This window comes from Aspergillus versicolor, assembly GCF_001890125.1.
Source record: "Aspergillus versicolor CBS 583.65 unplaced genomic scaffold ASPVEscaffold_7, whole genome shotgun sequence".
Lineage (NCBI taxonomy): Eukaryota > Fungi > Ascomycota > Eurotiomycetes > Eurotiales > Aspergillaceae > Aspergillus > Aspergillus versicolor.
Window position 1 is genome coordinate 607,561 of NW_024467530.1, and position 27,489 is coordinate 635,049.

The 27,489-nt window shown below is 50.3% G+C and overlaps 11 protein-coding genes across 11 annotated transcripts; 5 read left to right on the forward strand and 6 right to left on the reverse strand.

The window, feature by feature from the left end:
- Positions 1–42: 42 nt before the first annotated feature.
- Positions 43–960, forward strand: ASPVEDRAFT_54332 (uncharacterized protein; the record flags this gene model as incomplete). Its single annotated transcript, XM_040814919.1, has 1 exon — positions 43–960. One exon carries the CDS (start codon positions 43–45, stop codon positions 958–960), a length of 918 nt encoding a protein of 305 aa, XP_040669864.1.
- A 729-nt stretch (positions 961–1,689) lies between these two features.
- ASPVEDRAFT_770039 (uncharacterized protein) lies at positions 1,690–3,216 on the reverse strand. Its single transcript, XM_040816374.1, has one exon. The coding sequence runs from the start codon at positions 2,862–2,864 to the stop codon at positions 1,749–1,751; it is 1,116 nt and encodes a 371-aa protein (XP_040669865.1). The 5' UTR covers positions 2,865–3,216; the 3' UTR covers positions 1,690–1,748.
- Positions 3,217–5,904: 2,688 nt separating this feature from the next.
- Positions 5,905–6,929, forward strand: ASPVEDRAFT_43561 (uncharacterized protein). Its single transcript, XM_040812848.1, has 3 exons — positions 5,905–6,174; positions 6,233–6,447; positions 6,514–6,929. The coding sequence occupies exons 1-3, from the start codon at positions 5,994–5,996 to the stop codon at positions 6,541–6,543; spliced, it is 426 nt and encodes a 141-aa protein (XP_040669866.1). The 5' UTR covers positions 5,905–5,993; the 3' UTR covers positions 6,544–6,929.
- ASPVEDRAFT_196123 (40S ribosomal protein eS19) lies at positions 6,923–7,882 on the reverse strand (the record flags this gene model as incomplete). The annotated part of the gene is made up of 3 exons (XM_040809204.1): positions 6,923–7,328; positions 7,387–7,450; positions 7,853–7,882. The coding sequence occupies 3 exons, from the start codon at positions 7,880–7,882 to the stop codon at positions 6,976–6,978; spliced, it is 447 nt and encodes a 148-aa protein (XP_040669867.1). The 3' UTR covers positions 6,923–6,975.
- A 1,137-nt stretch (positions 7,883–9,019) lies between these two features.
- Positions 9,020–9,738, reverse strand: ASPVEDRAFT_770638 (uncharacterized protein). The gene is made up of 4 exons (XM_040816377.1): positions 9,519–9,738; positions 9,251–9,461; positions 9,133–9,205; positions 9,020–9,056 (listed from the first exon to the last, which is right to left on the reverse strand). The coding sequence occupies exons 1-3, from the start codon at positions 9,564–9,566 to the stop codon at positions 9,168–9,170; spliced, it is 297 nt and encodes a 98-aa protein (XP_040669868.1). The 5' UTR covers positions 9,567–9,738; the 3' UTR covers positions 9,020–9,056; positions 9,133–9,167.
- Positions 9,739–10,509: 771 nt separating this feature from the next.
- On the reverse strand, positions 10,510–12,430 carry ilv3B (putative mitochondrial dihydroxy acid dehydratase; the record flags this gene model as incomplete). Its single annotated transcript, XM_040810368.1, has 3 exons — positions 10,510–11,963; positions 12,025–12,238; positions 12,296–12,430. 3 exons carry the CDS (start codon positions 12,428–12,430, stop codon positions 10,510–10,512), a joined length of 1,803 nt encoding a protein of 600 aa, XP_040669869.1.
- A 2,190-nt stretch (positions 12,431–14,620) lies between these two features.
- On the forward strand, positions 14,621–16,634 carry ASPVEDRAFT_54337 (RNA 5'-triphosphatase domain-containing protein; the record flags this gene model as incomplete). The annotated part of the gene is made up of 2 exons (XM_040814920.1): positions 14,621–14,846; positions 14,902–16,634. 2 exons carry the CDS (start codon positions 14,621–14,623, stop codon positions 16,632–16,634), a joined length of 1,959 nt encoding a protein of 652 aa, XP_040669870.1.
- A 651-nt stretch (positions 16,635–17,285) lies between these two features.
- On the reverse strand, positions 17,286–19,315 carry ASPVEDRAFT_196131 (pex2/pex10/pex12 family protein). The gene is made up of 2 exons (XM_040809205.1): positions 18,603–19,315; positions 17,286–18,542 (listed from the first exon to the last, which is right to left on the reverse strand). Exons 1-2 carry the CDS (start codon positions 18,909–18,911, stop codon positions 17,538–17,540), a joined length of 1,314 nt encoding a protein of 437 aa, XP_040669871.1. The 5' UTR covers positions 18,912–19,315; the 3' UTR covers positions 17,286–17,537.
- Positions 19,170–21,209, forward strand: ASPVEDRAFT_43565 (acid phosphatase PHOa). Its single transcript, XM_040812849.1, has 3 exons — positions 19,170–19,801; positions 19,864–19,925; positions 19,974–21,209. Exons 1-3 carry the CDS (start codon positions 19,619–19,621, stop codon positions 20,944–20,946), a joined length of 1,218 nt encoding a protein of 405 aa, XP_040669872.1. The 5' UTR covers positions 19,170–19,618; the 3' UTR covers positions 20,947–21,209.
- On the reverse strand, positions 21,132–22,773 carry ASPVEDRAFT_73672 (aldehyde dehydrogenase family protein; the record flags this gene model as incomplete). Its single annotated transcript, XM_040816216.1, has 4 exons — positions 21,132–22,022; positions 22,084–22,403; positions 22,575–22,644; positions 22,696–22,773. 4 exons carry the CDS (start codon positions 22,771–22,773, stop codon positions 21,132–21,134), a joined length of 1,359 nt encoding a protein of 452 aa, XP_040669873.1.
- A 1,028-nt stretch (positions 22,774–23,801) lies between these two features.
- ASPVEDRAFT_196137 (putative importin 11) lies at positions 23,802–27,309 on the forward strand (the record flags this gene model as incomplete). Its single annotated transcript, XM_040809206.1, has 7 exons — positions 23,802–23,966; positions 24,038–24,138; positions 24,199–24,336; positions 24,393–25,405; positions 25,462–25,934; positions 25,994–26,182; positions 26,230–27,309. The coding sequence occupies 7 exons, from the start codon at positions 23,802–23,804 to the stop codon at positions 27,307–27,309; spliced, it is 3,159 nt and encodes a 1,052-aa protein (XP_040669874.1).
- Between the last annotated feature and the right edge of the window lie 180 nt (positions 27,310–27,489).

Consider the following 27,489-nt stretch of genomic DNA (forward strand, 5'->3'; position numbering starts at 1 on the left):
TAGACTGCGCCTTGAGATCAATTATTGAGAAAGCTAGCTATCATGGCTACCGAAAATAACAACCCCAACCCCGTTTCGTCAAATACAGACGAGATGGATATCCCTCAGGCCCTGCCCTCAGCTGCTCCTACTAGCGCTACCTCAGCATCAACCGCGACGGCTCCCTCCTTTTCTCCAATCTACGCGACAGCTCAATCCAGCGACATGACAACTCTCCCTACACCAGGAAACCTCCCAGGAGATCCAGCACCCACCACCACCGCTCCTCCTCCACCTTCCACATCGTCTACATCGCCACCACCTCCCCAGCCAGGAGCCGTTCCTGTCCCAGCTACCGCAGAAGAAACCGCTCCTGAAATGAACCGCCAGCAGCAAGACGAAGCTCAACCTGAAGCTCACCCACCCCCTCCAGCGCCTGCACCAAAGTCCGGCATCGCGCCTACGCCCGCACCGGAACCAACCCAATCTCTACACCCAAAACAACCCCCGCCGTCTTCGACAAACCCCCCAGCCATAACCGCGGCGCCTACCTACCCCCCAGCTCCTACTAGTGCTGCGACACAAGGTCCCGCAAACACCACCGGCAACATAAACCCGAATCCGGCTCCAACGCCTCGCACGGCGAGCTCTTACAGCTACCAGCCAGGCTCGGGCTATAGCTACCCGTCCAGCTATAGCTACTCGCCAAACCCAACACAGGTCCAAGCGCAGCCACAACACCCACAGTATCCGAACTCGACGACAACCCCTTACGGGTCTGTATATACACCGCCTGTTGCGGGGTCGACGACTCTCCCGCTGCATAACACGTCCGGCACAGGTTCGGGTATGGGTGCAGACCCAGACTCTGAGTCTGGACTGTGGGGGAGCACTAAGTCGTGGTTACAGAGCGCGGGGAATAAGCTTGCGGAGGTGGAGGCGGAAGTTTGGAGGAGGATTAATGAGGCGCATGATAAATGATTGCCCTACGCTTTGGTTTGGTTCACGGCCATGTCAGGTTGATGGGATTGGTTGTTTGGATTGGATTGCGCTTTCGTGTTTCGCATATAAAAAAAATACTAGGTTGGGTTTAGAATTGGAGGTGGGACGAAAGGGTTTGGAATTGGACGGCGTTTGTATTGCTAGATTAGGGTGTATTTTTACATGTATTATATCTCTGGAATAGCTCTTGGTGATGATATGAATCAAATGTATAGCTTGTTTGAGAATCTCTATTTAGTAATCCGATATGTTGAAGTCGGCAGTCTCTATAGTAATTTCTGACCCTGTCAAAAATCACGAGACAACATCGAAGGAAAAACCCAACCCAACAGAATAGGGAAAGGGCAGAGTGGTGATGAGGCAGTATAATTATAAGCCAAAGCCGGGGTTACTGCATGCCCGGTTTCATATAGAAGGAATGGTGACCTCAGCTTGTCCTGCGCTAGGGGCCATTGTTTGTCACAAACGAAACCAAGGGAGGACATCCATGTTATGTTTTAAAAAAAAAAAAAGAAAAAGACGAACGCCGAATTTCCAACCAAATCAAGTTCCTAATCCCAATGCAAATGCTTCCAGAGCCTCGAGCCTGCCGAGCAGAAGTTGTTTTCGGCGGCCTGGGGCAGTCTTTGGATTATTAAGTGTCGTGTAATCATAAATATATGTGTCGAACAAAGGCCCAGCCGTGAATAGAAAAAAAAAGGGGGTTAAAAATGACGCAGGTGAAGTGAATAAACCTGCTTCCGAAACGCCGCCAATGATAATTGGTATTACATAGACCCAAGACGCAAAAGAGCTTCGACTGCAGCCCGTTCCTGGCTGTTGGGAACAGAGAAGCCTAGCTGCTGAATGGGAACACCGCGTGGTGCCGATTTTGCGAGCGAAGACGATGCGGGTCCCCCGCCGTGGAGTGGTGGCGGGTGTCTTCCGTTCACGAATCCACCTCCTCCATTCATGGAGCGCGCGCGCAACTCAGCTGCGCCTATCTGCGCCCAGTCCTCCTCGTCTGTAACATCTTCCTCGCCCCAGTCTTCATCTTGAATTTCGTCGTCTGGAGCAGGGGAGGAAGAGCAGTAGTCGCGGTCGATGCCATCTAGAGACATTTTGTCCGCTTCGTGCTCGAGCATATCTTCGCGTCCACCGAATCCTGTTTCGGTAAACGAGAACACAGCCGATTCACCGGCCACGCTCGAACCATATGGCTGCAAGCTATCCCGTCTAGGAATCACCATACTCCGTTGGAATGTATCGGAGAGGCTGGAGGGAGGCGACATTTCGTGTCTCTGAGAGTCGCGCGACGGGTCACCGCGACGCCGCGCATCCCAGCGGCCCCATCCAACCTTCTCGTAAACGACATCGCGCGACGACGCGTTGCCTTTGTCGTCGTTCCCCCGACCTTCAAGGGCAGCAACGACCAATCTCCTAGCTTTCGCAGGGGGGATCCCCGAGAAACCAGGGACAGATGTTGTCAAGTAGCCCATCACATGGCGGATAGCCAAGGGGCCATGTTGCAGCAAGATCTCAGGGAGATGATACCTGGCTAGCATGCCTGGAGTGATTGCCCCAGCGGCCTCAAGACTGGGACCAGTCGCGTTGTTTTGATGATGGTCCGCATGGTCAGCGGCGTCGCCAAGGTCGATATCTGAGTCGACGTGCGATGCGGCGAGGGGAGGTGACAGGAGAAGACTGGCGTCGCGAGCACCGAATCCATGCGGGGCAAGGTTAGGGGAGATGGAGTTTGGAGGAGTAGGGAGCAGGCTAGAGCGTCCGGCGCGAGAGGCGTGGGCAGCGGAAAGGTGACCGGATCGCGGTTTAGGGATATCAACAGAGGCCGTCTTGCCGGCAAGGGCCATAGCGATGCTGGAAGTGGGAGTCTGAGTAGCCATTATGGAGTGATGTTGAGAGGAAAAAGAAGGAAGCCTTTGTTGGACTGCTGGTGGCTCAAACAACTGCGGTATCACATGAGTCAGAGGCGACTGGCCGAATGAAGAAAGATGACTAAGGCTGACTGGTAGGGGGCGAAGACAGCAAACAAGGGATGGGAGAACAGGAAATTGGGTTCTAGAAGAAGCAAGTGGAAACTTACAGCGCACGAGATGTGATAGATGGCGGTGGGCTGAGGCTTGCAGACGCAGAAAGCACCCGGAGCAAGTATATCTGAGTACCTTAGGGCAGATGCGATGCGATGCGACGCGCTAGGGTGCGAGAGATAAGGGACGCGACGGAGTCTCGACGTTGATGATCGTAGAACAGCGAACAGCGAACAGCGAGATGTGGACTGGAAGTAGTTGTCTATTAAAAGAGCTGGGTCGAAGGAAAAGAGAAGGAAGAGAGAGGAGGGGAAGGGGAAGGAGGAGGCAAGGAGCAGCTGGTGACTGGTCGCTCACGGTTGCAGGCACTGCGGGCAGACAATCATCGTCAAGATCGCTGGAATGCGGCCGCCGTCAGCTGGATTAATTACACGGATTGGGTTTATTAGTTATTAGATTATTTGCCTGAGGGATTATTTTTAGTTGCCTTATCAGCAATCTGGGCCAGAAATGGGGGATAATTATGCCAGCGCGTGGGCCAGTCGATTGGCCAGCGCTCTTTAAAGACAACCCGATAAACTCCGCGCTCTGTCACAGACCCCGTATCTCGTTGTATCTGGTTGTATCTCGCTGAACCGCGACTGCTCCGGAGACGGAACTGGTGCTCTGTATGCGCGCTCAGACGAGGCACACTGATGCAGCGCTCCAGAGTATTGGTGCAGAGGCCCGTCCACTTCCAGGTCAAAACCAGGCCCAGATGATGTCGTCGCAGAGCAATAGCCACAATATCGTCCCAGATGTCCCACTTGGTTCCGGGCTGCAGACACAATGACGAACATATCAGAGTTAGCGCGTTGGGCCCGTGGGCTCGTGGGCGTGCCCTGAAGCCTGGAAGCCTGGAAGTGGGCTGAAAGGTGGACGCGATCTTTGGTATGCAATCCCGCAACAGCAGCACCCGCACGTGTCTTCACTCCCACCCAGCTCTTCCCTTGCTGCTACTCTTCAGCCTTCACACCCAATGCAAATATGACGTGGATGCTAGGGCAAGTCCGCCTGTGGACTTTCCCCCAATGTATATCGAATTATCGAATTATCGAGTATCGACTTCACACCGGGCTCCAATTCCGGCCCAGACCAATCATGCACTGCTGATTCCCTGCGCATTCCGTCCTCTTCCATCTCTCCGAGGACTTACTAGTTCATTGCTACCACGAAACTCTTGCTGCAGGATACTGCTGCTTACCCACTGATCCCCCCGAGAACGGACCCGGTCAGCCTGCGGTCTTGAGGCGGGGTAAACTCGGGACCTCCAAGGCTGCGCATTATAGCCCCTCCAACCTCTTGAACAGGCTCCGATGACGCTGCCGCTTTCATTGGCGCTTTCTTGTGCTCGTCCCTTTTTATCTTGCTGCCGCCGAAGCCTTGGAACTTTGGAAGCGTGCTCAAGCCTCACTTCTGCGTGGGGGCGGGGCAGCCAGCATTGACAGCCGACGGGCCTTGATGTTGTCGCTCCTCGCGACCTGCTTACAGTTCGGACCAACTTTCCAATACAAACTTGCTGGGGGCAGGTCTTCGCAGTATCTGCCCGTAAGCTGCCGGCCTTCCCGGCTGTGAGTCTAGAGCCGGTGATCATCCCGGTACCTCGATACTTTTCTGACCAATGGATACTAACTTATGCTTTGCTGTCCATCAGCAGAGATCAACAAAGGGAAGGAGGGGTAAGAGCTCACTGCACGACCGAGGCCTTGGCCGTGGAGTGCTTTCTATCCTTGCCCTTATAATAGGCGCCAAAGCAGCAGCTGTCTCTTCCACTGAGGATTGACCACATTCGCGTAACGCTGAGCTGCCAAACCAACAGCAAGCTCGTATTGAATACATTGTTGAGTGCTCCCCCTCGGTTGCCATTGCCTTATCTAGCAACTCTCTGTTCTGGACGACGACTACCGGGGAGCCTAACCCCAACTCCTGGAGAAGGCAATTATTATGCATGTAGAGCCTGCACTATGCACCTTTCGTGTTACTTCCCTCGGATTCAGATACTGAATTGAACCGTTACCCTTACCAGGATAGCATATATCTTGTCTATTGTTTATAATGGGAAATAATGAATTAGGCTTCACCGGGTAATAGATATGGTTGATGCCGAGGCGGATGTTTGACTTTCAACCGGTCGACACTAGGTGTAACGAATGCATTGAGTACCATTCATCTATTCATATCTCAGAAACAACTCATAGAATAATACATAAGTCTCTTCTACCAGAAACCCGAAGTCAGGTATCCAACGCTGCCTTTAGAACGACGTATATACGTTCTTTCCGAACCCCAGAATCTCGCATCCGAAAACTGAATCACCCCACCACCAACTCCTCCTTGACAAATTCACAGGATAAAAGCATTTGAGGTCAGCTCTCACATAATGCTATGGCTGTCACAAGTCTAAAGCGCTTTGACGCTGCTGTATCTGGCCAGTGCAGGAACCAACAGTTTTCTAGGTTACTCTTTTCGCCTGCTATGCTCTGCCAGACAATGAGATCAATTACTAGATATTTGCATTCGTTCGACCGTTTAAATAAAATTAAAAGTCAAGCGGCCCTTTCCGAGCTTTAACTGGACATATATGTTATAGGATGCCGTCTTTATTGTAGCCAGTTTGTTAGAATCGGTGCCTTGCAACTCCACGCAGGCCATGATTAAAAAGATCATTTTACTTTGAATAGCTAATGTGAATATAAACAGCTACCTCAACGCCCTGACTGCGCCTAAGGCATCGCAAGAGGCTGTCCGCCTCATCCGATATTGATCGGATAGTGACCACCATCGGCCCGACACCTTTCTCCATAGACCATCTACCCTGACATCACAGCATTGTTATTTCTACTCTTATTTGGAGCTCAAAAAAAAAAAAAAAAAAGAAAGCGAAATAATCAACCAGCTATCATATCAAAGAAGTAAGCAACGAAGTTCTGAATCCAAACCGCCGATATGTCCTACAACATAGCCTCCTCCCCCGCGCTCTCCCCTAATACCTCCAACAAACTGATCTCCTTCCTGGAATCCTTCTACCGCATCAGCGACGACGAGTCTCAGCACGACGCATACGTCGACTCTTTTACAAAAGATGCAACACTGATTATGGGCCCCAAGTCTGCCAAGGGCTCTGATGGTACGCAATCCTACAACGAAGGTGTAAAAGGTTCGCTAATAAACGATTGATGATATAGAAATCCGCACACTCCGCCACGGCCTCTGGACGCATGTTGCGTCGCGCAAGCACACGCCGACTAAGGTCTTCTTCGGTGGAGATGATGAGCTCATGCTCTACGGGACGGTGAAGTATACTCTGCGGGCAAACCCAGAGGGTCAAGTTGAGGTTCCGTGGGCGGGGAGGGTGGTGTTTGGGGAGGAGGGGAAGATGAAGTTTTATCAGGTCTATCTGGTCAGCCTTTTATTACTTCTTTCTGGTACCCATGTGATGTGAAGTAGCTGACAAGGTGTTATATAGGATCCCTCGGCTCAATCAGGGAAGAAATAGAGCGCGCTCGCGCTCTTGATATCAAAGATGCAAAGGTGATGGATGGGTTTACGAGTACTACTGGACGGACCGGATACTGAAAATGACTGAGCCATATCGTTACGCATGATCTATTCTCGACACCAAGGTGCAAGCGACGGATACGCAGGAGACGTCAACATCAGGGTGTTAGGGTGTTTTTATTGCCCTCCAATTGAACATGGGAATATGAAACATAAGAAATTTAGAGCTCAGTTCATTCCTCTCAGTAGCATCAACCCGCTCCGTTTCGCCTGTTCCTTGTGCCGTAGAGCCAGCCCTTGTTTTATTTCACCCTGGTCTCCTCAAGTCGAAATGATTCTTCCGTGGATATAGAGGTGGGAGGTAAAAAAGGAAGAGGAAAAAAAGGTAGAACGTCAGGACTTTTTCATTAGCTTAGAATCCGACACTAATTTACTCGTCATCCGACTCCTCCTCGTCAACGGTGGTCTTGGCAATTCGGTCAAGATCACGCTGGCCGGACTGGGTGATGCGGCGGCCACCCTTGTCCTCGTCCTGCTCGAGAACACCGATCTTCTCAAGGGACTGGAGGACCCTGCGCTCGACAGAGCCGGAGGCGTCAACGTGGTGGGCGGGGCGGGCACCACGGTTCTTGGTAGAACCGTGAACCTTGCGCAGGCGGCCAACACCGACGGTCTTGCGGAGGTAGATGTGACGGGCGACGGCGGCAGCGCGGACGTAGTACCAGTCGGCGTCCTGGGGAGGGAGTTCGTTGGAGGCGGAGGTCTTGACAGTGTCAACCCAACCTAAGCAGCACAGTTAGCGGACCGATTCTCTCGAAATTTCGGAGCGAGGATGACGAACCAGGGATAGGGAGCTTGCCCTGACGCTTCAGGAAAGCAGCGTAGGCTGTGATGAACTTTTGCGCCTATATCGAATCAAATCAGCATACATTCAGATCTTTCGCCCTTCGACGAATCTGTAATCGCTCGCTCTTTTCCCTGGCAACGGTCGTTTCCTGTGCAAATTCGGTTTCTCTCTCTCTCTCTCTCTTTTTTTTTTTTTTTTTTTTTTAATTCATATCGGTATTATTGCTGTCGTCGGGGTCGTCGTCGTCGCAGATCAAGTCGAATTCCGCAATTCAAAATTTTCTTAATGCCCCCGGCTGATAGAAACCACCGAATCCCTCAATTAGGCTATCGTATCCATTCGATCCTTGCCGTGTCCGTTCGTGCCTTGATCCGTAATCGATTGACTGCGTTTCCCCCTCTTGATGCCACTTCCGTTGCCAGGGTAAAGATGCAAAAAGAACAGGTAAATGACAACTTACGTCGACATCGCGAACCGTAACTCCGCCCATTTTGACGAATTTGACCTCGGAGAGTGAAGGCGTACGGAGAGTTGGAAGGCGAGGTTAGGAGGGTTGGGCGTCGTCTCGTTGAGTCGGTCAAGTCAATCGAAAATTGCACGCACACAATACAGTCGGCTGATTGTGAGTTGGTGCTTACTCGCTTAGCCTGTTCGGGACTAGCCGTACCCTAAGCGTGTTTTGGCCTGAGACATAAGATTATGATGATATTCATTATTACTAAGCGTTACATAGACCACGAAGATCAATTATGCAAAATTCTGACCACGTAAAAATGAATGTGTTTATCGCAATTATACGTGTTGCTTTTGACCAGTTGGGTATTATAGACAACCGATGCTAGCTCTGCTATGGGCCAGATCTTTCAGATAACAGTTTAACAGTGACTCCAATAGCAACCCGAAGCTCGGCAGTGAGTACCCAGGCAAGAATGATAATCTCGGTAATAATGAGAGCCAGCTGCCTCCTGAACATTACATGACTGAATCAGAGAACCTGGATAAGAACCGCGTGTACTGGAAATTGGCGTTCTTAGTTCCGCACTGGCAATTATCCACGAACTTAGACGAGACAATGTTTCCTATATGGATTCTAGGCTAGCAGTGAGATGGTTTCGTGGTAAAACAGCGATATCGCTCGGATATTGAAACCAGGAGCATGCTTGAGTAGTTCTAAAAGTGGGGGAGCAATTCTAAGGGCAATTATCAAGCTGTAAGATGTCTCCAAGCCTCGGTTCATCTAAATGCCATATCCCAGCCACTTTCGAACTCTTTGATCAGACTCTCTTCCATATATACGGGCCAATCACATCCATTGGTGAGCTCTTCATGGTCAGTTGTCGTGGATGGCAATTCAAAGACACTGTCAACATTAGGGGTTAATATGATTATAGAAAATAGCTTTGGTTATAAGCCTTTCCAACCTTTTTTCAGCATTTCTACCCCATCGTTTGCCGTGGTTTGGGCTTTTCTCCAGTCCCGCTTCTCTGAACAGTTATCTGCCTGTCTGGGAAGCCGGAGAGCGTTTTCAGCAGAAGAGAGAGTATTTGTCCACTGATTTGTGGAATCCTGCTTTTTCATTTGAAAACGACGGGCAGAAAGATGTGCGAGTGAGCGGAAGCCGTTAATATATGCTATAAGAAACCAATCAAACAGGAGTTCGGTAGCTATTGGAGTTGGCCATTATCCATTCGCATTCCATATTGTCAGGGTATGGAAAAAGACGCAGGGCAGGCTACTTACTTTTCTTCACCGAAATGAGAAACCTAGATTTACCCTTAGGTTCGCCCTCCTTCTGATTGACGAAAATCGTAGGCTTGAAATGTGAGTAGAAGTAACTTACGATAGTACTGAAACTCACTAGCGCTTTTAGCTAGCACTTGGCCTATGACATCCAAGCGCGCTTTGCCAGTACTGAGTTCTTTCTTTACTTCAAGGAATACAATACTGATCGACCCAACAGAGATAAAGTCATGCTTAATGCGGCCTCTTTTAGAGAATTTGCTCTCTAGCAACCCTCCAGGTTTATTGGTAATGGCACTACCAAAGAGGCCGATTATCCTATTGAACAACTGCTTCATATTAGTATGGCCTGACCAAAAGAGCTTGAAAAGCGAGCCGTTACTGACGAATAAGAGGAACCTTGAGCGTGCCTCTTCGTTGTCGTGACTCAACATCGGTCCGTACTCTTCTCAGCTAGACTTAGGTTGGCTAATATCTCTTGAAAAAGACGATTAGGATATGTGAAAAAAAGACCTCAAGCTCTAACATATCAGCCCCAGCAGCACTAGGGTCCAGCCAGACATGTGGTGCAACTGGTTTGTATGTGATATTTGAGAAAGACACCTCCAACTTCTGCGCTGCAACAGTGTAAGCTAAACGTGTTTGTAATCCGGGATTGGGTAGGTCTTATTACCTGATATTCTGGATAATGTCGCAAGTGGTAAGTCGTAGCACGTTAATAACTCAAGGAATGCCTCCTCGTGAGAAAGACTCTTGTCCGCTCTTAATTTGGCAGACGCTGCAAATGCTTCCGAGTCAGAGGGGGGCCTTTCTAGATTTGCAGGTGGTCTAGCTTTCACTGTCCCAGGGCAAGCTGGACTGGGATCAACTTTATGAATAGAATCACTGCTTGCTGGTAGCGAGCGAGAAGGTGAAGGAACAGGCTTTGCTTTTTGGCGTTTGAAGCTTCAGAGCTTGAGACAGAAGAGGGGTTGGCGGATCTTTTCGCCATCTTCAGGGCACTACTGGTAGTTCCAAGACCCAATGTAGATAAGAGCTTGAAATGGTTTTAGATAAAAGACATCTTTAGAAGATATACGAGACTGGCTGGAGAGCAGTGGAAGTGGAGTTGCTGAGAGAATGAAATGTGGAAGTTACAAAGCAAACACTAACACTGTAAACCGTGTGGCGGAGCATGCTGCCTGCCGGTACCGCCTGACTTCGGAATATTGAGTGCATTCTGTATATACTCATTTAATGAAGCTTCTCGATTCTAAGTCTCTGTCAGATATAGGATGAACCGCTTGCAGACCTCTATCTGCTGCGGATTCGCAGGTCCATTGATAGGCATGGTTACGGCGCTAGCTAACTAACCAAACTAACTCGCCATCAATTCAATCAAAATAGATCCGTCATAGCACCAGACGAAGCATCCCCAACCAACTGCCTATACTTCGCCAGCACACCACGAGTAACATTCGGCACGGGTGGCTTCCACTCCTTCAATCGCCGCTGAATTTCCTCATCTGAAACATCCATGCTGAGTTCATTCCGCTCTGCATTGATGGTGACCAAATCCCCATCCTGTACAGCAGCAATTGGACCTCCCACCGCGGCCTCCGGCACGATGTGGCCAACAATGAAGCCATGCGAGGCGCCGGAGTATCGCCCGTCAGTGATGAGTGCGATGTTAGTGAGTTTCGCTCCCATGAGCGCCGCGCTGGCTTTGAGTTGCTCGGGCATGCCCGGCCCACCCTTGGGTCCTTCATAGCGAACGATGAGAACGAGGTTCTCGCCGCGCGGGATCTTGCCTTGTGTGAGGGCGTCATTGAGTTCGTGTTCTTTGTTAAAGACGCGTGCTTTGCCGGTGAATTTGGTCCCCTCTTTTCCTGTGATTTTGGCGACAGCGCCACCGGGGGCGAGGTTACCTTTTAGGATTTGGAGATGTCCGGTTGATTTGATGGGGTTGCTTAGGGGTCGGATTATAACTTGGTCTTGGGGTAGTGATGGATGTGAGGCCACGTTTTCGGCCAGAGTTTTGCCTGTGATGGTCGGGATATCACCATCCATTAGGCCTGCTGCGATGAGGAGCTTCTGAACAGAGGGAATTCCGCCAATCTCGTATAGATCGGCCATGTAGTACCGCCCGCTGGGAGAAAGGTCTGCAATGAAGGGGATCTTGTTACTGACTCTTTGGATATCATCCAACGTGAGGTTAACTCCAGCGGTTCCCGCCATTCCGAGAAAATGCAGCACTCCGTTGGTGGACCCCCCTAGAGCCATGGTTATTACCAATGCGTTCTCAAACGATCTCTTGGTGAGCAAGTCGCGGGGTCGGATATTCTTTTCGAGGCAGATTTTGATGGCGTCGGCTGCCTTGACGCATTCTCGCATCTTGGACGGCGACGACGCAGGCGTTGATGACGATCCCGGTAGGGACAATCCCATAGATTCGATTGCAGTGGCCATCGTATTCGCGGTGAACATGCCTCCGCATGCACCCGCGCTAGGACAAGCATGTTTTTCTAGGTCATCCATGATCTCATCCTTTGTTTTGCTGGTATCGCCTCCATCATCTGGTTGGCGCAGGGTATCATATGCGTACGCGCCTGCGGCTTCGAAGCACGTGGAAACGCTGACATGTTTACGAAGCGTCTCAGAATAACCTTTCTGTATCGTCCCACCGTAGATCATTATAGATGGCCGGTTGTGTCTAGCCATGCCCATTACTACACCTGGCATGTTCTTGTCACAGCCCGGGATAGCAATGCAGGCATCGTGGTACTGAGCACAGGTAACAGTCTCGACACTGTCGGCTATAATTTCACGGGATTGAAGCGAAAACCGCATACCTGAGTCAGAGTCAGAACTGATTGTCCATTATACTATTGCACCGGCTACCACAAGACATACCTTCGCTGCCCATTGAGATCGCATCGCTAACTCCAATGGTGTTGTATTGCCATCCGATCATTCCCCGATCAGATATCGCTTTTTTCGCAGTCGCAGCAAGGTCCATTAGATGCATGTTGCAGGGGTTCCCCTCCCACCAGACTGATGCAATTCCAACGTGGGGACTTTTAGCCATGGATTCCTTGTCAGGAACGCCGGCAGCGTATAGCATGGCCTATGATTTGAAGCAGTCAGATTGGTGATTACAGGAGACTCAAGACCTGGAACGCACCTTCGCACCGGGGAAATCATGGCCGCGGGTGATGTGTGTAGAGTGACGGTTCAATGCTGGACTGCCATCGGCATGTTTTGCGTCGTCAGGAAGGACGGGGAAGTCGATATACTTGGCGGGGTTGGTGGGGTCCATGGTTGGGGTGGTCAGAACACAAGGACTGCTTCGTTGCACATCAATCAACCGAGAAAATCGCCGGGCAGGTCCTATTTATCTATGAAGCTCATTGAAAGGGATTAATGTGTGGTCCACAGGTCGGAGTTGCGGCGAACCGGCGAAGAGTCCGATTGCGGGGAACAAACAGGCTGCGGAAGTCAGCGAATTATCTCGTCTCTGATTTGTCAACATCTAGATCACTGGAGGAGCTTGAGATGAAGTTCAATCTGGCCGAGGATCAACTGTTCATGATTTCCCCGTTAATGTAGCTATTATACTAAGCTTCTCTATGCGAGCTGAAACTCTCTGCTGAGTCTTATTAATAAACACCTTGGTGTCTTGGGGATTCACCGCCATACTTGCTATCTATTCCCCACACCAGTGAAAGTCTCGCATGTCGGAATACTTCATGGATTCAATCTGGCTCGCGAACAGGAAGGCATCGGTCAATGGCTTCGACGCAGGGGTTGGAACTTCAAGCGGCGTAGTGGTAGCCCAACGTCAATGTCGCATTACCTCGATGTTCATTTAGAATAGTACCCAAGAGATGAACGAAAAGAGAACCAATATCAGGGTTGATATGCGTGCCCAATTGAGCTTTCCTAGTACAATGGGCAGATATTAGAATGACCAGAACCTTCCTAGCCACGGGGTAACCCTGACTCCAGTCACTCGTTCTAACTTATTTTCTTGGGACGGTCATGCTCCCAGGGAGATATATCTCCCCTTGTACTGAAGGAAAATTTGCGTAACCGCATACACAGCCGCAAATACGGGCTGCAATTTGGGTAGACATTGTGCTCGATTCTGGAAATGCTGCACTGGCGAAGTGATCGCCGGCAGTGGCGCCATTGGCTCCTGGTACAGCTTTATGTATCTGTCACGTTTTTTTCGTTTGAAGTAGATATGAGGTTCGAAGCTTCCATCCTACCGGTTATCTTCAAACACGTTTTGTTCCCCCGTATAAACCTAATAATAACACAAATTTCGGATCCCCAGACTAGTCCTGCCGGCTCACCGACTGTCTGTTGATCATCATGACTTGAAACTGGTGATTGTCGAGCAGAAAGTCACCTGGTAATAATACCCACCGGGTGTAACGGCGGGCGCTGAGTCATCGGCCACGGGATGCAGAGCTCATCCATGACTGGACGTCATCGGTCAATTATTTTGACTTGCTGCTCTTTCTTCCTCTGGATTGGTACGAACGGCCAATTTCACGATGCTGCTTCTCCGACTGTGACAGGCCCAGATTGGAATCGTATCATCATCGTCAGCAAGGGGTCTCCTGAGTTTGATTGCCCAATTCCGGTCGGGCGACCAACTGTCGCACCGGACGGCTTCTTTGTCTGCGCTTGACTCTAAGTGTGGTTTACCAGTCACTCGTTACCTGTCTTAAGCTGCCCGCATTGCGCTTTCTCATTTTGATCAGTATGTGCTTGGTGTGGCTTAGCTGAGAAAATCATCTGCAGTATTGCTAACTCGATTACAGCGAATATAGCAGGTTTTCATGTCCCTCTTGGGCTAGTTCCACTACCGGGAATCTTCCGCGAGGCTCAATTCAACGATACTCAGGAAAAGGTCCAGTTAGAACGGTGGAACTTGAGGAAACGCCCCGCAACCGTCTGGTCCCAGGTGGACGGTCAACGTGCTGAATCCTGGGTACTCATTGGTGCACAGCTCTTTTAAAAGTACGGAGCAGCCAGAGCTAGGATCTATCATCCTCCTAGCGTCTCACTTGTCCTGAGGGACCCGCCCCGTCGCCTCACTCTTCACGCATTTCCTCCAAAGAGCTCTCATCTTTCCGTCTCGTGGAGAGCTCGATTCGCATTCCAGAACGGATCCTCGTCACCCCTGTTTGTTCTATGACCTGGCCCCTTTGATGCGCCCTACTCTCGCCCTTTGGGCTAGATCCCTAACTTTATATAAACGTCGGAGTCCGAAGCAAATGCCATTATGAACTCTCCTAATACTAGCTCACTTTTACCGCCCGTTTCCCGGTTAGGGTCACCCAACAATAACGCTTTGCGACTCCTTCGGTTCAGTATCTCTTCCACTCTTTTGGAGATAGTTCCCTTTGTCGCGTTCACTTTTTCTTTTCATGCTTTTGATCTGGACCCGACAGTCCACCAGGGTGAGGTGATCTTCTTGAGCGCCTGCGTTGTTGTTATGGCAGGCTGCGGATTTCTCTCTTCGCTCCTGCAGCGCAAAGGTTCTACACAGTCTTTCAGGGGGCGGTTTCGTCGGTCTCAACGGAGACATGTTCGCAAGAGCTCCGCTGGGACAGTGACTTCCTCTGACGAGGAAGGCTATGAAAGCTCGGAGTCATGGCAACATGTTAACGAACGACATCCTGGCCAGGAGATACACCAGAAAGGTGAAGAGCCGCAGGATGGTGGGTACTCTTTGAATATCATCTATAGCTCATGTAAAGCTGACGAAATCCTTAGCGGTCGATACAGACCCTGGTCTTCTGAAAAAGCATTCGACATATCTCTCTTACTCCACCTCTGTTGCCGAATACAAATCAATTCGAACATTCTACCGCCCACATCCTCAAATGGACAAGTTTCCGACCAAACCATCACCGATCCCCCTTCTGGTGTTCGTCCACGGCCTAGGCGGGTCCCTGTCGCAGTTTAACCATCTTCTTACCAGCCTGTCAAATGTTGGACCTTGTTTCGGAATTGACCTACCAGGCTGTGGATTATCGTCTTTTTCACCTACCTCGTGGGATGCGTACAAAGTCGAAGCTTTAGCCGAGTTGCTCGCCACCGCCATTGACCAACATCGAGACAAAGCAGCCGGCCAAAAAGTCGTCCTTATTGCGCATAGTCTAGGCTGTTCTCTTTCAGCAATGCTGACATCATCCACCTCACCTTTCAGCTTTGATTTGAAAGACCATGTCCTTGGCCTCGTCGCTGTCTGCCCCCGTGCGTCGCCGCCTTCGCCCAAGGACGCCTCCTCGTACCGGCGCCTACTATATATACCTGGGCCAGTGTTTGACCTCTGGAGGTCTTGGGATAGGCGTGGGGGCCTGAGCAGCAATAGCGTCACTAGGCTTGTTGGGGTGGATGCTGATGCAGAGACCCGTGGCCTTCAGGTCCGTTACAACAAACAAAGTAAGACGCCTGTTTGGAGGCGTATGGCATGGGGTACACTTCCTCATGCCGGACCTGATGGCAGACAGACTGGGGGTCTTCCTGGTAAGGAGATTTGGGCCGGTGTGCACGTCCCTATCCTACTAGTGGGCGGCGAATCAGACACAGTGACCAAGCCAATCGAACTCCAGAAACTCCTCAAGTTCTTTGGTGATGCTGTGGCGAGTTCTGAAATCCAAGGACAGGCCCCAGGCTCTCCTGACTCCCTGGCTCACGAAGAGAAGTTCGGCATTGAGCCACAACATAATGAGAAAATTACCACAAATGGACCTACAGGATCAGTCGAAGTTAAACGTTCTGTGAAGACCGTTATCCTTCCATCACCCGCCTCTCATGCACTCCTATACGACCGTGCTACATACCGCACTCTTGCCGGTATTATCCAGGACTTCGTGGCTCAACACGCTGACCACCGGCTGAATCTTGGATGGCAACTGCAATATCTCAATACTTCTGGGAAGTGGGATGTGAAGAATCTGGCAAAGTGGAAGAAGGTCCCTCCTGTGTCAGAGCGAATAGCCGACACATTTGTCGCACTCAAAATGCTCCGAGAAGTCGATGAGGAACACAACCCAGTCCTATTTTCCAAGGCACACCGTAGTAGCATCTACGCGGTGATTGATATCAGCCACGAGAACCCTGTATACAACCCAGCTTCATTGGAAGAAGGTGGCATTCATTACCACAAACAACCCACCGTGTCAAAAATCCCTCCGACGCCGGACGAGGTAAGGGATTTTGTTTTCTTGGTAGATCGGTTGCAGAATGAAATCACCGATACGATGAAGAAGTCCACCGGTCCCAAGGGCCCACGGCCCGTGGTTGGGGTACACTGCCATTACGGATTCAACCGGACTGGTTTCCTGATTGTCAGCTACCTAATTGAGCGATGCGGATTTGGCGTCCAGGAAGCCATTGATGAGTTCGAGAGACGCCGTCCACCCGGTATTCGGCACGGGCACTTCATTGATACACTATTTGTGCGATATTGTGTCGGGCTGAAGAGGGCTCCGACGCTTTGATTTGTATGTTTCTGTTTCGGGCATTGGCGTTGTACAATTGACGAGTTATGACGATACCTAATGCTATAGACTGTACATTATTCGAGTTTAAGTTCTTAATATCTTATGGATACCCAGCGGGGAATGAATAAGCTTTTTTTTATTGGTCTCCAAAATTCATATTCATGTTCCTAGCAATTACCTACCTACGTTCTAGAAACCCCAAGGTCTTTACCAGGTACTGGGCGATAAGCAACTTACTTTGGGGCCTGCACTAGAATAGAAAATAGGTACTAGGTATAAATGCGCGTACGGTAAATGCCCGATTTGACCATGGCCAGCTTTTGAATGCGAACCTGGAACTTTCGGCAGGCAGGCAGGCAGCTGAGGTAGGTATCTAAGCCAGGTATGAACCTCCAACTCTAGCTCAGCTCTAGGTGGTGCTGGGCATTGGCCAAAGAGGAAGGAATGATTGCGATCCACATCCATGGAACTGAAGCCCTAGCTGAGCCTTCTGGTATCATTGTTCCGGTCATGGCCCAGTCGCGCCTGCCTCCGACAATAGGATATGGACTCCTCTGGGAAGGAGCAAGATACAATCAACTTGGAAGGAGCGAAGTTGCTCCCTCCCGGGATGCAACTTCCGCGGGAATGCAGAAGAGCATCAATAATGCCTACTACCTATGAATGCTACTATACCGTTGCTAATCTAATACACCAGTAACACCAGATTATGACGATGTCCAACCTTGGTCTAGCTGGAGGAAAGTAGAGATACCCACCTGAGCTTTATGCATTAGTAACCTGTGTCCATGTTGATAAATATATACATAATCGGCTCGCAGACCGTGTAGAGAAAGAATTAACATTCGAACGCTCGACATTGCCCATCTTTAGGGCTGCTGCAAGTTCGGTTCCTCGAGATCACTCCGCATCAACGGCATCCTCGTGATCCTGCTCTGAACCGTTACTGAGGGTATCGTCTACTGCAAATCCAACAATTTTTCCCGAGGACGATGGTCGACGAGCCTCTTCAAGGACATCCCCGTTCCATGGCTTGCATTTCTTGACAAGCTCCCCACAACGCAGACAGACCCAGCCTTCGCCCTCTTCACCTTCAAGTTTTTGGACTATACATACAAAACAATACACGCAACCGCAGGGTACTGTTTCGTATGGATTCGTAACATCCGTGTGGGCGGAGCCGCTGATACCCCCCGATGAGGCCATGACTTCGTTTTCTGTTGTTGTGTTTTCATCGGTGGCCTTATAGCAGATCGCGCAGGTACGTTCCGGGAGGAACGAGAGCTCGCCTTGTTTCTCGTTGACGTCGTCGTCGTCGGTGCTTGTTCGGATTGCGGACATTGCTTTGCGCCACGCTCGGGATACCCATCGCCGCCAGCGAGTGATACCAACGAGAGGAAGGAGAAATAGGAGAAATTCGGTAAATGCGTGCCAAACTAGTTGGCGATTTAGATATTCAAATGAGACTTCGCGGCTTGCTTGGGCGGATGGTGGAGTAAGGCGCATGCGGAGGAGGCGGTCAACTAGAGTTCGATAATGACCGTTTACGAGAAAAACGAGGAAGGATGCAAATGCTGCAATTGAGTGCGTAGTGGAGAGGAGGTTCGTTATCCGTGCTAGCGACCGAACTTCCTGTGATGGCTCCTCGTAGCCGCCTTCCTGGGTAATAAGCCAGTTCTCCCACTTGTCCCAGGCATAGCGGCCGCCTACTGTTAGGAGTCCGTATAATGTCTTTTGCAGTTTTGTTGGAGTCGAGTAAACAGGGCCTTTGCTGCGACTATCGACGTATTTTAGGCTTTGTAAAGCCGCGCCGTAGGAAGCATCATGGTCCCATATTGAGAGTTTGAAGAGGATCGCACGAAGGGCAAGTTGGATTTCATTCGACCAGTCGTCGCGCAAATGGGCCTAGACAAAAGTATGTGAGCGACACTATCATAGAGTGGATGTATGTGAAAGTAAGCGTACTCCGAAGTATTTGAGCGCTTCCCCAACCTGTCCCTTCAGCAGGCCTAGTAACTCCTCATCCAGGAGCTCTGCATCAACCTGACCGACACGGAAGGCGGGCCTCGTTCCTTCGCGACCTTTGATTGCACCCCATAATGAGAAGCCTGATTGCGGTAGGGTATTCAGGGGGTAGGGAAGTCGTTGCACGGCGGGATGATTGATCACTGAAGACCGTTGTTGATCTGCGAGCCGGCCTTGGGATTCGGCCTCGCGTCGTCGACGGCGTTCCAAAACGCGCTGCTGGGCAGCGACAAAATTGGCCGAGCTCATCGTCTCAGCATAATGCGATTGAAGGGAGAGAGATCTAAAGTCGATGCGGAGTGAACGCTACCAACTCCAGCCACCATCATGAATGCTTCGGTCGGCTCCCCAGATCGGGGCCGCAATCAGCCGAGGTTGATGGGCCACACGTGATTATATTACTAAGTTGTTACATAATCACCACCTATCGTGTTCACCTGGTTATGCTATCCTCTTCAACTGGAAGCCTGAGCTTGTTATGCTTTTTATGAAGCAAGGAGCCGAATGAGCTTCGACTTGAGGCCATCGGGTAATAGAAAAGCTTGACTTCAGTCAATCATTTTAGTTCTCCTGGACCATGGTCCACCAGATCGAAACGCAAGATAAGCACGTGTGGGGTTCGCTGGATGTGACTCGATAAGCTGTCCAAATTTCAAGACGGGGCACTGCCTCGACAGCTTGGATGCGCCCCCAAGGTGCTCGATCCTTCGCATCAGCTGCTGATCGTAGACCCCTCCTTCTGCCTGGCCTCGCGTGAGGCCGACAGATCATTTGCAAGCAATAATATGTCCCGCTGAGCATAAATAATACGCCCCCACTGAGCAATTTCCCCTTACATATAGCTGAGACAATTTGCTTGTCCGACTTTCAGGGGACTAGACCCCAGGCGACTCAGCAAACCAAAAGTTGTAAATTTCCTCTGGGTATTGATCCATATTATTTTGGACGTGGTCGTGATGAAGACCCTCGTCGCTCTGCTAGGAACTGGGGCTTCGGCCTTCGCGCAGGTTGCGACCACAACCCAACCCTCTCAGTCGGATATAGCGGCGAGTGCTGCGACTGTCGAGCCTTATTCTCCTGTTTCGAATGTCGAGGGTCTCGCCTTCAACCGGATATTCCAGGTTTGGTTTGAGAATATTGTAGGGTCACTGCACTCATTACATGCCTGATCTCATGGCTAACCATACTTCACATCGCACAGGACTTCGAGGATTCCTCGGCAGACGAGAATTTGAAGTGGCTGGCCTCAAAAGGAATCGCCCTGTGAGTTGTGTCGATCGGCCAACATTGCTCCTTTCTAACTTAACCTAGGACGAACCTCTATGCACTTACCCACCCCTCCGAACCGAATTATTGTGCCGCAGCGGGAGGTGATACGTTTGGCATGGACAACGATGATTTTCAACGGGTACCAGCCAACGTCTCGACTGTGGTTGATCTTCTAGATACCAAGTATATCGCATGGGGCGAGTACCAAGAGCACATGCCTTATCCTGGGTTTCAAGGTTATGAATATCCAAACCAAGAGACCGAGGCGCACGACTACGTGCGGAAACACAACCCGCTCATATTATATGACTCGGTGACCGAGAATAACATGCGCGGACGCCAAATCAAGAACTTTACAAACTTCGAAGATGACCTGGCAAATGAGAAGCTCCCGCAGTGGGCTTTCTTCACTCCAAACATGACCAACGACGCTCATGACACCAGCATCACCTTTGCTGCCAATTGGCTGCGTGGATGGATATCGCCACTGCTAGAAAATGACTACTTCATGAACGACACCCTCATCCTTATCACCTTTGACGAAGATAAAACGTATTCTAAAACAAACCGGATATTCAGCATCCTTCTGGGCGGCGCCGTTCCCGATCACCTACATGGCACCGAGGACGACACATTTTATACACACTATTCAATTATTGCTTCTGTGTCGGCCAACTGGGGTCTTCCATCCCTCGGTCGCTGGGATTGTGGAGCCAACCTTTTAGAAATTGTAGCCAACAAGACTGGCTATGTTAACTTCGACGTCGACACCACGAATCTGAGGCTCAACCAGACTTATCCCGGGCCTCTTTCAAACGGAGAACTATCCGAATATTCGCCGGACTGGCCAATCCCGCTGACAGATGGTGACTGCTCGGCCGGGAACGGAATTCTTAATATTGTCAAGGATACCTACGCTAACACCGAGCCAACCTATAACTACACAAGCCCCTTCCCTTACGATACCAAGAGTGGGTATAATGTGGATGTCAAGGCTACCAGGAAAGGTTCATAGGAGACTCTTTTAAATGTTGCAATATAGACGTAGTATGTGAATCTCAATATCCAATGGCATGATATACAAAAGGAACGACTTTGTTTTCGGGGCCTTGTCACGGCCAAATAATTTTCAGGGCTGTAAAAATCAACGCAAGATAGTGACCATATAGCCGACACCCTTTTTCTTGACCCGACTTTTGCTCACGAGTTCATCTTGATCAAGACCGTCTTGGTCTCGAGGAAGTTGTCCAGACTATGCAGGAACCCTTCACGGCCGACGCCACTCATCTTGTATCCACCGAATGGCATGTCCTTGGCGATATTAGGGCTTGTGCAGTTAACCCCAACAGTGCCAGCCTCTAGCAGCTTGGACGCACGCACCGCGCGCTCAAGATCTTTCGTGAAGACAGAAGCATAAAGTCCAAACTCGGAGTTATTCGCCTTCTGAATAGCCTCATCTTCCGTCTTAAAGGTGTTGATAACGACAACTGGACCAAACACTTCCTCTTTAACAATACGCGAGTCCTCCGGCATGTTCTCAAAAACGGTCGGTTTGATAAAGTACCCGTCTCCCCCATCACCTCCCATACTCATCTTGCCGTCCTTCTCTCCAAGGGAAATGTACGACTTGACACGTTCGTATTGTTTCTCATCGACTTGCGGTCCGTGAGACGTGGTTGGTTCCAAGGGGTTCCCAAGGATAGCACCGGCGCCGAATTTCTCCTTGAAAAGAGCCAGGAACTTCTCAGCCACGGTCTCCTGGACATAGATCCGAGAGTTGGCCATGCAAGTCTGGCCGCTCTGAATCTGAACACTGAACTGTGTCTGCTGTGCGGCACTGTCTAGATCGGCGTCATCATATATGATAGCCGGCGACTTCCCGCCGAGCTCCATATGGACGACTTTCATGTTTGATGCTGCTGCCGCCGCCTGGATCTTCTGGCCGGTGAACGAAGATCCAGTAAAGCTGATGCAACGTACATCCATGTGAGATGCTAAGGTACTCCCAGCTGGTTGACCGTACCCAGAAAGCACGTTTATAACGCCTGGTGGGAAGCCGATTTCGGCGATTAGTCTAGCCGCCAGAGCAGACTGGTACAGGTGTCAGAAGCCAACATGAAAAGAAGTGATAAAACACAACTGCTTAGCTTACCGTTAGTGGTGCTTTCTCGCTGCTTTTCAACACTACTGTGTTTCCAGCAGCTAGGGCCGGGGCAACCTTGAAGGCGAAAAAGGCCAACGGGACGTTCCAGGGGATAATGGCCGCAATCACGCCGTACGGCTGTTTAAGGGTTAAGTTAAAGCTGCCAGGAGTATTCAATGAGGATGTTCCTTGAGCTGTCCACCCGGCCTCGGCGAAATAGGCGAAGGTGTCTGCTGCGAAGGCACCATCAAAGTATGCTGAGACAGGCTTTCCCGTGGACAGACTCTCCAATCTAGCGAACTCATCGTGGTGTTTGCGAATAAGATCCGCTAATTTACGGAGATAGACACCCCTGTCAGAGGGGGATAGGTCTCTCCAGGCTGGGAAGGCTGCTTTGGCTGCGGCGACGGCCTAGTTGGTATCGTCCTCACTTGCCTGAGAGACTTATCTGATATTTAGCTTCAACTCAAATAGCAGATGACAGGAGATTCTTCTCTCACCTTCTGCAATTGTCTTTCGCGTGAATGGGTTGATCAAACCGAACGTTTTCCCATCTGAAGATGACCGGAACTATATTGCTTAGGTTCAGTTTTAACAAATCTAAACGGCCGTTGATCATACCTCGCTGTTAATAAAGAGACGAGTCTCAATGGACCCTGGGAGGCCATCGGCAACCTGCGAGCCGTTTGTTTGAACCATTTTGAGGGAATCAATAATCCGATCTGCAAGTCTTGAGGTTTCGCTCGGACAATTCAGCAGGCCAGCCGCAGGCTACCTGCCCATTTTATAGACATCCAGGCTCTAGCGTCACTATAACCCGACCCCGCATCACAGACCAAGGGGGAGAGGCTGTCAGGATCACTCAGCCATGTCAGCCTATCGGCTCATGGGCTGGACACCGGACTACGAGGTTGGAGTTCCAGGCGGAGTTCCGGGTGGCACTAATCCCGATGTATGTTGCTCGATTGAGATGGGCCTAGTCTGTATGATAACAGCAGGCTCTATTAGAGGCTAGCGAGGACGTAACGACTGCCTAAGTGCAGGTAGGCCGTTTCACGGATTCACCGGTTTGAAACGGCTGGGGGAGCAAGTGGGGTTATGGAGCGATACAAAGTACAGCGCTCTGCCGGACTTGAATCCGGCTAAGTGTACAAAAACAGCAATAGAGCTAATTTCTAGAATCTCAGGGTCATTATCTCCGCTGGGTCCTCCCGTTACCATTGTATATCATCTAAGTCCGTCTCCGATGTCAGAGGTCGGGAAGAGCTGATGAGATCATGAATCAGCCACGGCCCGGCAATCGCAGATCCCCCGCCCATGGTCTCGGTCGGTCTCGGGACAGGAAACTGTCTTGGACCGTTGTTCAAGGCCAGCCACATGCAGTGCCCAGGTGCCCTAAGTGGCTGTTCTGGATTAGGCATAGCGCCAAGGGTCAAGACCTAGGGCTGACCGGGTGGGGAACAATAATACTCCGTGTTATGCCGCCGAAGTGGGGTGCCAGCATAAAGAAGTAGTTTACAGCGGAGAGGAACCTTTACCTGCCAAAACCGACTCACGCCTCATCAGCGCGCCAAACCTCCCTGGCTTTTGAATTTCGCGGTCCTATGGGTTACCGACTACCGGGAGCTACAGTCCGCATTAAAAGTGAGATCTAATTCTCTCGCAAAGCGGATATTTTTGGTCTTGTTGATCATCGGAAACTCCTGTCGATTTCAAAGCTCCTACCAATGGCTCATGTCATTGAGGTAGCAGGGGAGTCTAATCCCCTGACACAGCAGAATGTTCTGAACTCCTTGGTCCAAGCCGCTAGCTCTACACAGCAGCAAGTTCAAACCGGGACCAAGCAACTGCAGCATTGGGAGAAACAGGAGAAATACTACACCTTCCTCCAGGTACGTGCTTGATTGAATTCACTTCAAGTTGTAGTATATCTGCTTTGTTGTACTGTCACTAACTCCTCTAGGATGTGTTTCTAGACCACTCCGTTCCCCTCGAAGTTCGGTACCTCGCCATTATACAGCTGAAGAACGGGATCGATAAGTATTGGCGCAAAACGGCACCGAAGTAGGCACTTTTTCATGCTTGAGATAGGGTATGAGAGGAGCTGGCTAACATGTCTAATAGTGCTATTAAGAAGGAAGAAAAGGAGCAGATCAAATTCAGAGCCCTGCAGGCTGGCGTTGTTGAACCAGCACCTCTTATAGCTCTTCACAATGCGTTTGTGTTGGCCAAGATTATGCGTCTTGAGTACCCTCAGGACTGGTGAGCTTGAGTCTTATTGTTATGCTCAGAATTGGGAGACTTACACATCCCTATAGGCCTGAAGGAATCCCTACAGTTATCGATATTCTCCGCTCGTCTACCCAACCCGACGCGAACCCGTTACAGTTACCACGAATCCTCGTAATTCTCTTACAAATAATCAAGGAGCTATCAACAGCACGGTTACAGAGAACACGGCACAGCCTTCAGTCTATTGTACCAGAGATACTTCATGTCCTCGGCAGCATATACGTTGGAAAAGTGGACGCCTGGGCCTCTTCACTGGAGCAGGACAATTCTGGTTCTACGGGACTTGCGGACACTATGGAGCAAAGCCTTACTTCTCTCAAAACTATCAGGCGTCTGCTTGTTGCTGGATATGAGCGTCCGCATCGAGAAAAAGGTGCTTCGGAGTTTTGGCTCCTAACCCACTCTCAATTCAGCCGACTATTTGCGCTTGCCACCGGCTCCATGGTAATGCCCGAGGAAGTACGAAAGCTCGTCGAAAAACATTTGTTGCAACTGTCAAAGCTCCACGTGGAGATGGCCAAGGTTCACGCTGGATCTTTTGCTTTACTTCCCGATAGTATACCGCTAGTTCAATCGTACTGGACGTTAGTAGTCAAGCTGGGAGAAAACTATAGCCAACTGGGCGCGGATGGCGAATCGGAAAAGACCTTTATGGAAAAAGCTGGTCTCAGAGCCCTCCTTCTACTCAAGACTTGCTCTAATATTGCATTCTACCCGGCACAGTCGTTCAAATACCAGACACCCCAGGATAAGGAGGACAAAAAGGAAGCCGTCCAGCTAATAAAAACTCAACTGTTCACGCACGACTTTGTCAATCATGCCATGGAACTACTCGTTACACAATTCTTCCGCTTCAGGCAGGGCGACTTTCAAGAGTGGGAAGCTGATCCAGAGGAGTGGGAGCGGAAAGAAGATGATGTCTCAGAAGCCTGGGAGTTCTCGATACGTTCTTGCTCGGAAAGGATTTTCCTTGACCTTGTTATCCATTTCAAGGATTTGCTTGTCCCTCGCTTACTGACGGTCTTCTATTCTTTTGCTAGTGAGTATTTTCTTCCGGCTGCCTGGTTTTCATGCACTAATGGGTCCGTTGTAAAGCTCCGGATAACCGCGATGTGATTTTGAAGGACTCTCTTTACTCGGCTATAGGATTGGCTGCAGCTTGCTTAGAGAAGCAACTCGATTTTAGCAGTTTCCTTCAAAACACTCTCGTTCCCGAAATTCAGATCCAAGACACCGGTTATAATGTCCTTAGGAGAAGAATAGCCATTCTTCTTGGTCAATGGATGCCCGTCAAGTCCGACGAACTGAAGAGTGACTCCATATACCAGATATTTCAGCATCTGCTTAACAGTCAAGATCAGTTGAATGATCTGGTGGTCCGAATTACTGCCGGCAGGCAACTCAAGCAAGTACTTGATGTGTTCGAATTCAGCCCGGAAATATTCAAACCTTACGCGCCATCAATTTTCCAGAACCTGATGGCTCTGGTGCAAGAAGTTGAGAGCTCTGATACTAAAATGGGGCTGCTTAACACTGTTCGTATGGCCGTTACGAGGATGGAGGATAACGTGAGTATTCCGCTTTTTCTTAGACATTATTGTCATACAGGTTGCTAATTCTCTTCAAGATTGCTCCTTTCTCGGACCAAATTCTGTCTCTACTGCCCCCGTTGTGGGAAAGCTCCGGCGACGAGCATTTGCTGAAGCAGGCTATTCTCACACTACTTGGGGCATTGATATACTCGCTCAAGCAAGAGTCGACGAGATATCACTCACTTATCCTGCCTCTGGTTCGGAATTCGATCGATCCTACTTCGGTACGTTTCCATTGGGTCTTCAAAGTCACCATACTAATAACAAATAGGACACCATGATCTATCTACTGGAGGAAGCTTTGGAGCTCTGGAGCGCCATAATAATGCAAACTCCTGCGCCGGCCTCCCCTGAAATACTCTCTCTCATACCCTCCTTGTTCCCCATTTTCGAAACCGCAGTCGATGGCGTTGGATTAGCCCTACAAATTGCGGAATCATACATCTTACTCGCTCCTCAGGAAGTTCTTAGCGATCGCATTCGTCTCCCTCTCTTCACCTCTTTCGAGACACTCCTACAGCCTTCCCTGCGTCAACGAGGAGGCTACGTGCCTCGCCTTGTGGAAATGGCAATCCGCGCCGCCGACACGGTAGACGGCGGCAGCGAAAACACTTACAGTGTTATCATCCGCTCCCTCCTCGACAGTTCCCTTCTTACCTCCATACTCGAGGGCCTACACTCCGCCTACGAGTCCGGTCAAACAACCGGCCCTAACAAGAAACAATCAAACATCTATGGCGCCATCGAAACAGAGTACTTCTCCGTCCTCGCCCGCCTTGCTCTCGCATACCCCAACCTCTTTGTCCCCGGCATCACAGCAGCATTTTCCCCGTCCGGCGCGAACAACCCACAAGCACAAGAAGAACTTCTTACCTGGCTCCTCACAGAATGGTTCCTCCACTACGATAACATCGGCACCGCAACTCAGAAGAAACTGCATGCCCTCGCTCTCACCCAGCTTCTAGCCCTAAACGGGCCCAACACGCAACCACCCACCTACATCCTCAACCATCTACAGTCATACCTCAATGTCTGGACCGATATACTCACCGAGCTGGCTGAGGGGACGACCGAGGGTGACCCCAACGATCCCCGAGGCGGTGACTACCTTATCAACTGGAACAATGCGGGAACCGGGAAGTGGCATGAAAACGAGCCTCCCGAGACCACGCGAAGAGCCGAATGGGATAACTCGGACATCGTTCATAAAATCAACATTCGGGACTTTGTGCGTGAGCGGCTACATTCTTTGATTGTTGGCTGCGGAGGCGAGCAGCGGTTCCAGGAAGATTGGTTGGTTAATGTCGATCGAGAAGTGGTTGCGGCGTTTGGTGCGCTGCGGTTGCTATGATTCGAGCGAACCCTCAGTTTCTGAAATTGCATCCTGGTTCCGATGGTGTTGAACAGGATAAACACGTCTGCATGCGTTACACGGTCAAGTTACCTCTTTCTACATAGCTTAAATACCCCCTATAGATGAAACGGTGCCAATTACGAATATTCCATTAATCCTTTCAACCCAAAAATCAAA